This window comes from Ceratotherium simum, chromosome 5 (assembly GCF_057802395.1).
Source record: "Ceratotherium simum simum isolate JZ-2026a chromosome 5, ASM5780239v1, whole genome shotgun sequence".
In the NCBI taxonomy this organism is placed as follows: Eukaryota; Metazoa; Chordata; class Mammalia; order Perissodactyla; family Rhinocerotidae; genus Ceratotherium; species Ceratotherium simum.
The window spans coordinates 52,997,897-53,009,390 of record NC_141904.1 but is presented as its reverse complement, the minus strand read 5'-3'; the positions used below and the strand labels follow the sequence as shown (position 1 = coordinate 53,009,390).

The 11,494-nt window shown below is 60.0% G+C and overlaps 1 protein-coding gene across 1 annotated transcript; it reads left to right on the top strand.

Moving 5' to 3' along the window:
* Positions 1-3,343: 3,343 nt before the first annotated feature.
* DUSP7 (dual specificity phosphatase 7) lies at positions 3,344-10,744 on the top strand. The gene is made up of 3 exons (XM_004419780.3): positions 3,344-3,966; positions 5,526-5,960; positions 8,714-10,744. Exons 1-3 carry the CDS (start codon positions 3,450-3,452, stop codon positions 9,019-9,021), a joined length of 1,260 nt encoding a protein of 419 aa, XP_004419837.2. The 5' UTR covers positions 3,344-3,449; the 3' UTR covers positions 9,022-10,744.
* Positions 10,745-11,494: the final 750 nt, after the last annotated feature.

Genomic DNA, 11,494 nt, shown 5'->3' with positions numbered 1-11,494 from the left:
TCTTCTCCATTCACATCGAATGTCCCACCATCATGGCCAAGCCTTGCCCTGCTGGAAAAGCCCCTTTGCTGTGTGGTTCTGGGGCTGGAGACATGTGGACAGGGAAGGCAGCACCAGACATGCTTCGTGGGTTTGGGCCTGGCGCCTGGGTGAACGGGGATGAGACAGAGATGCAGGAGGAGGAATGAGCCTAAGGGGAGGTAGACATGCCATTGGGCATCTGAAGGGAGAAAGTCTGGTGGGGGGTGTTGAATAGTGACTATGACAGAGTCCAGAGCAAAGATGGGGGGCAGGCGTCCTGGGAGCACAGAACAGGGGGCTAATCTAGCCTGGAGGATAAGAGGAGGCCTCCCTGAGGGTAACACCTAAGCTGGGATCTTCTAGAAGGCAGGCAAAGGGTAAGGGCAAAAAACTTTCCAGCTGAGGGGACAGCATGTGCAAAGGCCTGGAGGTGTGGGGGAGGGTATAACCTCAGAGAGCTCAAACATATCCCATCTGCAGTTCCCCTCCTGAGACCAGCTCACCCTGCCCCTTAGGTGAGTGGGGCACCTCTCCTGGGGGCTGCAGGTAAAGGAGGGTCTGAACCCTGAAGGGCAGAAAAGGCCACATTCCTGAAGAAGAGGAATGTCTTTGACCCCAAGGCCTCACCCAGGGCACCAGGTTCCCTCTCCTAGGCTCCCTCTCCCAGCATCCTTAAGGGAGGCTCATAGTCATGGGGCAAGGCCCTGGGCAGGGGCAGCTCTGGCCTCTTGCTGTCTGACCATTGGCAAGTTCCTGCTGTGCTCTGAGCCTTATAAGTCAGAGGGTTCTGTGACTTATAACGGCAAGGACAGTGCTGCTATGATCCGTTTTACGCATTGTGTCTAACTGTTCAAGAATGGAGGCAGGGCTTCCACTCAGGAACCAAGGCTTTGTGCTTCTTGTCCACCCTGGGTGATGGAGGCCCAGGGCCCCGCTGGCACCTCACATGGCCAGGCTAATTCTCCTCCACCCCTTTGCTTCCACTGTCACCCCCTCCCCACATGCCCTCCCTTCTCCTGTACTCATCCAAACACTGCCTCTCTTTCTGCTGGAAGATGCCCTCTATCCCCAGGGGATTTTTCCAATTCCACACATCCTCACCAGTTTCTCCTCAGGGTGTATGTCCCCCCAGAGGAGTCCAGAGTGAGAGAGAGACAAGGGAGCCATCATGAGCTAATGTGAGGGGTGGCAAGGCCTCCTTTCCTCTCTCCAGGAAGGCTCTTCCTCAAGGATGGGGGACAGGACTGTGGGGCACAGTGCAGTTTCCCATTTCAGCTGTGCCCCACTAGTGAGAGCAGTGGCCAATTCCTCATCAGGCACTGCTGTCGCTGAAGCTCCAGGCAGTGTCTGGTGCTCTGTAGGCCCTCAACAAGCCCGCTGAGGCATGGGTCACTGGCCGGCAGGTCCCCTCCCCTGTGGATCTGCTCAGGCCTCTTTTTTGAATGCTGCTTCCATCCCTGACAACCGGCACCTGGACTGCCCGCCAAGGGCTTGACCCCAGAGAAGCACCCTCCCAGCTGGATAGATTTGTGATGCACTGGCTAGGCACTATCCAGATAGCACTCTCCTACAGCGGGAAAACTGAGGCCCGGAGAGGTGAGACACAAAACATGACAGCAAGGGGTAGGGCAGAATCTGGGTCTGGGCCTCTCAGGCCCTGGAAGCTCTTTCCATAGGTCCTAGGACCCCAGAGAAGGAGGCTCTCTCAGCAACCCCAAGACAACCCTGGGCGAGGCCAGAGACCTGATTCTCCTTTCACCTCTCCGCGCATTGAATCCTGGGGGGATAAAACCATCTCTGGCTGCAATGCTGTGGCCCTTCTGGAAGTGTGACTGTGGGAGAGACCACTGCTCCTACGGGAGTAGACTATCTATCCTTCACATGGAAGACTCGGGAGAGCGGGACTGCTCCAGGGTTGCCCCTCTTGATGCCTTCTGATCAGGGGCAAGCTCAAATCCTTCGGGTAATCTCAAGCACCACCGCCTCCCTCCTCTGACCCCCATTCCCTCCGGCTGGGGGTAAAGGCAAGGTGGCTCACAGCCGACAAGCCTTGGGCAGAGTGGGAGGGATAAGCCCCAAGGAGGTGGGGGCACTCCGCCCCGCAGGGAACGGACCACGCAGACGGCAGGCCCAGCCGCGAGCTCCCCTCCCAGGCTGACAGGACTTGCTCCGTAGGGAAAGCGCGGCAGGCCCTGCGCACGCGCGCCGCTCCTGTCCAGCCGCTTTGTTCCAACGCTACCTGTGAATCCATTCATCTCCTCCGCCCCGCCTGCCTGCGAGCCGACACACAGCGCTCGCAGAGACCCCGCCCACTTCCCGCGCTGGGTGGCCTGCCGCGGGCCGCGCCTCCCGCCCCTCACCGTTTCCTCTGGCCACGATTGGCCATCTGCCCGGCTCGCTCCCGCCTACCACGAGAGTTGATTGGTGCATTGAGAAGGAGGTAAGCGAAGGAGAGCTGCCTATAAAGGAGCGCTTACTCCCCCTCCCACCCGCCCCTTAGAAAAGTCACGTGGCACTTCACTCGGCGCCTGTCACTACCCGGTTTGTAAAGCTTTCTTAAAGGGCTCGTTCTCTCTTCCCAGGGCTGGTCCTTTCTAGGATTTGTCTATCCCTGCCCATGGAGGGTAGCCCGCCCTGGGCCATCCTTCTTCTCCAGGCGCCTAGGTGCTGATTCCCAATCAGGCCTACTGGGATGAGACCCAACCTCAGATCTCGGAGCCTGTGGCCATCATAGGGACTATGCAGTCGCCTAAAGCGGTGACCTCCCAAGCACAGTGCCTGGCACGTAGTAGGCATTCAATTTCCATTTGTTGAATGAACTCGCTGAGAGAATGAATGAATGGGGTTGACAGGAGGAGGCGAGGTTGGCCCAGCGTGACCGCCCCCTCCCTCCGCCCAGTCCCCGGGGAAACTCTGCTTCTGTGAATGTGGGGAGAAGATGCCAGGCGCAGGACGCCCCCGGGGGAGCCCTTCACGGTGGGGCACAGAAGAGCTGGGAGCGCAGGCGTCCTGGCTGGGCCCCCTAGGCGGGTCATAGCCAGTTCTGGGCAAGGCGTGACGGCGGCGGCGCTAAGGCGGGGCGAGGGCCGGGGTGCAGATCTCCCGGCGCACGGGGCCGCGAGGGCCCCCGCGTACCCTGTGGGGAGGGGTGGCGGAGGCGCGGCGCCTTTAAGCCCGGGTGCCGGCCCCGCGGCCCCGCCCCCCGGAGGACGCCTCGGCGCGCGGCCGCCGGAGCCGCCGTTTAATTGGGGCTGTCAGGCCGCGGCGCGCGCGGAGGGCCGGGCGGGACGGAGGTCGGGAGGCCGGGGTGGCGGGCGCGCAGCTCGGCGGGAGGCGGGCGCCCGGAGACGCGGCTGGGGCCCGCGCGGCCGGGGCGCCGTCCCAGGACAGAGCTGCCCGGCCCCGGCCCCGGGCCGCCCGCGCTCCCCATGAAAAACCAGCTCCGCGGCCCCCCAGCGCGGGCGCACATGTCGGCCTCGGGGGCGTCGGCGGCTGGGGGCACCGGGGCGGGGTCGGAGCCCGATGCAGGGTCCGGGTCCGGCGCTGGCATCGGGGCGGGCGCGGCGACTGGTGCGGGGGCCATGCCCTGCAAGAGCGCCGAGTGGCTGCAGGAGGAGCTGGAGGCGCGCGGCGGTGCGTCCCTGCTGCTGCTCGACTGCCGGCCGCACGAGCTCTTCGAGTCGTCGCACATCGAGACGGCCATCAACCTGGCCATCCCGGGCCTCATGCTGCGCCGCCTGCGCAAGGGCAACCTGCCCATCCGCTCCATCATCCCCAACCACGCCGACAAGGAGCGCTTCGCCACGCGCTGCAAGGCGGCCACCGTGCTGCTCTATGATGAGGCTACGGCCGAGTGGCAGCCAGAGCCCGGCGCTCCCGCCTCGGTGCTTGGCCTGCTCCTGCAAAAGCTGCGCGACGACGGCTGCCAGGCCTACTACCTCCAAGGTGAGGGCAGCGCCGAGACCCAGTCCGGCATTGGGCCTCTCCTGCGGTTCGCTGACGCCTCCGCCGGAGGCTGCTTTCTCTGCACGCGCTTAGCCTGCCCGGTCCGGCGCCACGTCGCCCCCCGGCCCGCATCCGCCCCTCCCGGGAGCCCGGCCCCCGCGATGCGGGTTTAGACTGGCGCGGGGGCCCCCTCTGCACCCCTTTCTCGGCACGATTCGAGTGGGCTGAACAAACTTTACCCCGCCTAGGCTTTCCTTTTTTCCTGTTGCTGGAGCCATGGCAGCGCTCAGGTCCAGCTGAGCCCCTTAGAGGAGTGAGGAACCCCACCTGGGACCCCGAGGGCGACAGGGCACCCAAGTCTACCTTCTCCAGCCTGTAATGCGTGTCCCTGGAAGGCCAGGGCCAGGACAGGAGCCTTTCACAGCACCATCCCGGCTCCCAGAGCAGAGGGACTGTTTGGGTGGGGAACTCCGGACATCCCGGCATGGGTCTCGCCACTTGGGGATCACGGCATCTTGGCGGCGCTTAGGGTAGGGCTGTAAGCAGTGTCCCTTGCCCCAGCCCTGGTTTTCCCGGGCCCTCAAATCCCCAGCCTGCCTCCCCAGAGCTTATAGAAGGGGGAGGCATCGCCGGTGGGGTGGTGGGGTAGAGAGAGAGAGAGAGAGAGCGCGCGCGCGCGCGCGAGTGGCTGCAGCCGGTGTTTCCAATTAACATTCCAAAATGGCCTCTCGCTGGCAGCAGCGCGGGCAGGCGTGGAGGGGAGGGGAGGCCTGCGGCACCCTCGGGCACAGGGCCCATGCCTAGCTGCAGGGCGCTCCCCATTTCTTGTCCCTGTAAAGCCCCCAGCGGCCCTCCCCTTCTGTGGGTCCAAGGCTGGGGGGTCTTGTGTTCTAAGGGGGGATTCTGGAAAGGTGAAGTTGGGACCCCTTTTATGAACCAGTCTCTCTTGGGGGAAAGTGCCAGCCAATACCTTCACACTACCCTCCCTGACTGTGGTTGGGGGTGGTGGCCAAGCACTGGACTCCCAGTCAGAAGCCCAGGCCCTCTCCGCCTCTAACTGACCCAGATGTAGCTCTGGCTCCTATCTATCAGAGGTCTCATCTATAAGAGGGGTTTGCAAATCCACAGGTGCTGGCCTGAGGTGGGGTTGTCTGCTTTCCTTTATCACTTAGCAGTTATTGAGCATCCATGGGTGCCAGGTGTGCATGGAAGACGGGAAGAGGAATGAGCTGGGGTCTGTCCTCAAGTGCTCAAGTGGTGTGGTGTGGCTGGGGCACTGAAGCCTGATGGGTGAGGGTATGGAGCTCAGGCATGTTACTTCACCTCCTGGGACCTCAGTTTCCTCATCTGTGAAGTGGGTCATAGAATAGATGTGGAGAAAACAGGAGAAGGTACATGTGCAACATACTTGGCACAGCCCATGTTGGCCGTTGTTGGTGTTATGGTGCTTGACGTGGGGAGCCCTGGCCACCATTGGTCTTGTGCAGACCGTTTGGGCTGGGGGCATCGACCAGTGGCATCGGCAGTCTCACCCAGGCCCTGTCTCACCCTGGCCACAGGTGGTTTCAACAAGTTCCAGACAGAGTACTCGGAGCACTGCGAGACCAACGTGGACAGCTTGTCCTCGCCAAGTGGCTCGCCGCCCACCTCAGTGCTGGGCTTGGGGGGCCTTCGCATCAGCTCTGACTGCTCGGACGGTGAGTCAGACCGAGAGTTGCCCAGCAGTGCCACCGAGTCAGACGGCAGTCCTGTGCCATCCAGCCAACCGGCCTTCCCCGTTCAGATCCTGCCCTACCTCTACCTCGGCTGCGCCAAGGACTCCACCAACCTGGACGTGCTCGGAAAGTATGGCATCAAGTATATCCTCAATGTCACGCCCAACCTCCCCAATGCCTTTGAGCACGGTGGCGAGTTCACCTACAAGCAGATCCCCATCTCTGACCACTGGAGCCAGAACCTCTCCCAGTTCTTCCCCGAGGCCATCAGCTTCATTGGTAGGTGTTGCTGTGCTCTGGGCAGGTTGTGTGGGCAGGCGCGTCAAGGTGTGCTCTGGGTGTTGCCCGCACCTGACTGGGTACCTCTGGGCCTGTCAAGGCCTGTGTGTGCCCTGCATGTGCCAGCGTGTGCCCATGGGTGTACCCAGGCCTGCTGTGAGTCACCAAGGCCCTCAGGCGCTGAGTAGTCCCCCGAGTCCTGGGCTCCCTACTGTCCGGCTTGTGTTTCTCTGGCCCCGCCGTTTCGGGCTTAGTGGGCTGAAATGTCACAGCTCACAGAGCTCCCGCAGGTCTCGCTCTCTGCGTCACCCCTCAGCACACGTGTCTCTCCAGGCTGGGGCTGTCACGGTGCCTCTTTGGGCTCTACTGTGTACCTGAGGGAGCTGAAGGGTGGCCCTAGAGCCAAAGGCCTACCCCAAATAGGCAGCTATTGGAATGTGGTTACCCAGCGTGCCTTGGTGGGGCCCTAGATGCTCCAGGCAGCTTGTGGGGCTTGCTCGGAGTATAGGGGGTATACAGAGAATGTAGGGGGAGGCAGAGGAAGGCCTCCCCCAGAACAGTGTGTTCTGCTGTCTGGCTTAGAGCCCTCTGAGCCTCCTACATCCCCAGCCTCAGCTGACTTGGGCCTTATCTCTGACCTTCCCATCCTGCTTCCTCCTTGGCCAGCTGGAGGCTGTTAAACTCCAGGTCATCTTCCCTGGCCCTGGCTCTCACCCAGGTTGTGAGGAAGGGACACAAGATCAGGGGGAATGGAAACCCTGGGTTCTCTGAGCCTGGTGGCCCAGTTTTTCTGCCCAGCCTCCGGTGGCAGGGAGGGGATGGCCTGGGCAGTCCTCTCCCGCTGGCGGCTGTGTCCAGTGGAGGGCGTTTTGGTGTCAGCTGGGCTGGGCTCGCTTTAATAACAGGAAGTGGGAGGCTTCCCCGCCTCATCCGCTTACTGGGAACCAAAACTAGGTGCCTGGCTGGGAGGAAGGAAGGAAGCTGAGGCCTGGGGGAGGGGCTGTGACTGGCATTGTCCGGAGCGTCCCAGCTCTGCCCTGGAGGACATGGCCAAGAGGGCTATGGGTGCTGCCTCAGCATTCCTGCTGTCCCTCCAGGGGGAGTGGGAGGGAGGGGAGTGAAGAGGGGCACCCCGATTCCCCAGAGCTGAGCCTGGCTTGTGGGGGCCTTTATCCTTCTTGAAGCCCCCTCCACATCTGGGGAGGGGGACAGAACAGGATATAGGGGTTGGGGGGAACCTTATTCCCCATTTGACAAGTGAAGGATTGAGGCCCAAGCATCCCATAGGACTCAGTGGGACAGGATCAAGCTCCAGCCCCTACGACCACCCAGCCACACCCTGAGAGGGCTAAAAATAAAGCCAGCAGAAGTGGGTTCACTTTGGATCACCTGGAAGTGGGTTTGGGGGCCAGGCGTTCCCCATATCCTGGTGTGTCATCACTGGAGTCTTGTCTCCACGACCCGCTTCTCCTGCCCCAAATCTTAAGGTCAGACTACACGGCTCCACACCAAGGCACAACATCTGTCTCTTCCCCTGCTAATCTTTCCCCAGTCAGTCCCCAAATCTGGATTAAGCACCTACTGCATGCATAGCCCTCATGTGGGGGTGGGGAGGGGAAGCTCTGCCAGGCCAGAGGCAATAAGCACTAGATGAGGAACAATTTATGAACCTGTGCCTCATCTTGTAGGAGTGCACTGATTGAGTGCCAACTGTGTGCCTGGCTTCCAGTGGGCTCAGAAGCAGGGAGATGGGGTCCTTGAGGCCCAGGGCTGCCTCTTGTTAATCTATGTCCCTGGCACAGCTGTGGCACTGAGAGGCAGCTGCCCTAGGGTCCAGGGGAGGAGAGGTTACAGGACTGAGTTGTTTAGTGGCTCAACCAGTATTTATTGAGCTCCTCCTGTGTATCAGGCAGAGGAGTCTGAGAGCGGCACTGGGGGAAGCGGGGAGAGTGGAGGGTGGAGGGGAGGGTGGCAGAACCTAGTTGGCTGCGGTGGGAGATGTTACTGGCACGTGGGCCTGCTGGGGGAAGTCTAGTAAGTGGGGTGGGTGGGCCCCACTTAAGCAAACCCCACTTATGATACCTCTGGCATGGCCCTTGTTCCAGTCCCTGGCTATTCAGGAGCAGGGCTGAGGCCCTAGGGACTGGCTGGGCCCCCCATTCCCTTGTGGAGGGTCCTCCCTCAGGCCTGTTTCCCAGGAGGCTCTCAGGGGTGCGCATGGGAGCTGCACCAGGAGAACAAGCACAGCCCCACCCCTAGTCATGGGCTGGCAGTGGTGGGTGCCACGAGTTAGCAGGAACCGCTGGGGCCTTGAACTCGTTGCTTTGTCTGTTTCCTCATTTATAAAATTCGCTTACTAGCCATGGTGCAGATGACCTGAGAGGATGAGGTGACACCCTCGGCACAGTCGTAGCACACAGTTGTAGCCACAGTAGGGCTGGCAGTGATTACAGTCGTCACAGTTGCTCGTGTTTGTGGAGCCTTCACTTGGCACAGGTCCTTATGAGAGCACTGTGAGTGAGAGACCCATTGTATAGATGAGAAAACTGAGGTGCAGGGATTCCAGTGAGTTGGAGCTAACATGCAGCTAACAGTCATGCTCTTGACCTCTGCCCCAAGTTATTGTCCTCCCTGCGTGGGACTTCAAGAGTCAGGCAGCGCCAGCCAGGGACCATGCCACCATCTGTGCCCCCGCCCCACCTGCTGTGGCTCCTTGGAGGAGGGCCTCCCTGACCCATGCCTGTGTGTTTCAGACGAGGCCCGCTCCAAGAAGTGTGGTGTCCTAGTGCACTGCCTGGCAGGCATCAGCCGCTCAGTGACGGTCACTGTGGCCTACCTGATGCAGAAGATGAACCTGTCACTCAATGACGCCTACGACTTTGTCAAGAGGAAAAAGTCCAATATCTCACCCAACTTCAACTTTATGGGGCAGCTGCTGGACTTCGAGCGGACGCTGGGGCTGAGCAGCCCATGCGACAACCACACGCCCAGCGAGCAACTCTACTTCTCCACTCCCACCAACCACAACCTGTTCCCACTCAACACTCTTGAGTCCACATGAGGCTGGGGGCACAGGTGGGCGGGGTGCCAGCACCTCCCAGGCCCTTCTCAGGGCCAGGTGGGAGGGCCCACGCCTGCTGCATCTGGCCTGAGGAACCTGGACATCGCCTGTGCCTAGAGGCCCAGGCTGATGGGTGGCCGAGCTTCCCTCACCATCCCAGGGAGGCCGGAGCCCACAGCGAGGCCTCTCTCTGCAGGACTTTCTGGAGAGGCCCTCGGCTCTCAGGCACATGGCTTTGAGAGTCCAACGAGGCCTCATCCTTGGCCTAGGACACTCCTTTCTGTTGATGGCCCAGCCAGTCTGGCTGTTTTTTAAAGACACATCCACGGACCTGAGTTTACTTTTTACTTTTGGCAGGTAAATCCAAGCTCCCTGGAGCACAGAGAGTGTTCGAGCTCTTCTTGATTTTTCTTTTTTTAATGAAAAGTGTTATTTTCAGGCTACATGCAATGGTGGATTATATAAACCAGTATTTCATCCCTTTCTTGATCCTGCGAGAGAGAGAAGTGTTCTCCGTTTTGTTTTTCTTTCTATTTCAAAAAGCAGTTTTTTTTTAACGGAAAAGACAAACCCCGTGTTGATCTTGACCAAATGCGTTTTGCACATGTGTGAAGCCTCCGTTTCTGCAGCGGGCCCTTCTTGAAGGGGTGGCGTGCAGCTCTCGGCGTCGGACCCCTGGTCATGCCCACATCTCCCACCTTGGCCCAGCCCAACTTGGCACTGCGTTTGCTGGTGATGACTGCTGCAAGTTGTGATTGGTGGGCTGGGCGGGTGGCCTTTGTATTCTCTGCCCTCCCAGCTGCCCCTCCAGTGGGGCCACGGGGGACTGCCAGGCAGTAGCATTAGCCCTCTGGGCTCAGCCCCTCACAGGGCCTGGGCCCTGGGCCCTTTTCTGTACGTACCCACTACTTCTGTCTCTTTCTGTCTCTGTCTGTTTGTAACTGAGAGTGGAGGCCCAGTGGCTGGGGTAACTTAAGCCCAGCCCTGCCTCCCAAGTTTCTGCCCCTCACCCTGGCTGTTGCTTTGGTTCAGCTGCCACTCCCAGCCCCCTTGTCCCGTGGAAGCCTGCCCTGTGCTCATCTTGCCCATCTACTACCAGGAAACTTGCACCCATTTCAATCCCAGGGCAGGGGCAGCGGGGAGGTGAGGGGGGCGGCAGCGAGGATGGACAAGTGAAGGGATGTGAGACTCTGTCCACCCCCACCCCACCCCCAGTACGCGCAGAACAAAGCCACGGATTCCGTTATCCTCCTCCTGTTTTGTTCCTTCTCCAACCTCAGTTCTACCAGGTGTCAGGACTGCATGGGGGCCGGGCAGGGGTGAGTGGTCGGGCCAGGGTCCCTGAGCGAGCTAGCACTCAGCATGTGAGCAAGGCCACGGAAACTCTGCCCCCCACTGCATCTTACCTCACAGGGGTTGTTTTCAGGGATTCTTTAAGGCAGCGGATTAAAATCTTGCCACAGTTGAGAAATTGACAAAAAGCTTCCATGCTGTACATGGTTCTCTTTCTCTCTCTTTTTTACTTTTAAAAAGAAAAACCCAGAACGACGCATCAGATTTGTGTAAATGAGGGTAGGCCAAGAGGGTGGCCAGTTTTGCTTTATGATCTTATGAAGGAAAATTTGTGACCCTACATATATATACACACACATACATATATATCTCCCGAACCAGCAGCGGGACTTTGTTTATATTGCAAATAAATATTATTTTTTCTTTAAAATGAGTTGTGGTGTCCAATAAGAGCCTGGGGCCACGGGGTTCGGGCAAGGAGGGGCACTGTGGCCACCACCCCAGCACCTGCTCTGCATGAGGTGGTGGCCTGGTCCGGCCCGGGTCCTGCTGGGCCCTTGCTTTGACGGGTCAGAGGTGCCCACAGCTGGGAGGAGCAGCCAGGCCTCTGGGTGAAGCTGGGATTTGGGCGTTCCCCCAGTCCTGCAGGCAGGGGCATCGGGGCTTTCTCTGTGCACTTTTGCTGATTGGTTGACAGGAGATGGAGGCTTGGAGAGGTTTCGGGGACCAAGGTCACACAACTGAGCCCCTGCTCACCCAGAATCGCCCAAGGCTATCCACTCAGACCTTGCCTGGATTGCCCCAGGGCTCCGAGCTCCTGGCCCTCTCTCTTGCTGCTCTTGGAGGTGGGACAGGGGATGTGCGTTTATCATCTTCCCCACCCCCACAGTCCCTGGGACACCAGTGGGATGTGAAACCTGGTCAGAGACAGGTCAGCCCTGCTCTGCTTCTCAGGAGCTGGGTGGCCTCAGTTTCCATCTCTGTGAAGTGGGGTCAATCACACCCAGATACCCAGTGTTTTTTGTGTTCGGGGCGTGATGAGCACAGTGTGTTCATTTCCTGATCTGGGCCTACGGGGAGCAGTGGGCCGTGCCAGCTTCTCCAGAGCAGGTGAGCATTGGCCCTGCACGCAGGCCCCTCTGGGGGCTCAAGGCTCTGCCCTTGGTGGGAGCAGGGCGCA

Excerpts from the sequence above, each read along its gene's own strand:
- DUSP7 (XM_004419780.3), top strand. The coding sequence starts at position 3,450 with ATGAAAAACCAGCTCCGCGGCCCCCCAGCGCGGGCGCACATGTCGGCC. Across the intron at positions 3,967-5,525 it reads CCAGGCCTACTACCTCCAAG|GTGGTTTCAACAAGTTCCAG; the intron begins GTGAGGGCAGCG and ends CCCTGGCCACAG. Across the intron at positions 5,961-8,713 it reads CGAGGCCATCAGCTTCATTG|ACGAGGCCCGCTCCAAGAAG; the intron begins GTAGGTGTTGCT and ends TGTGTGTTTCAG.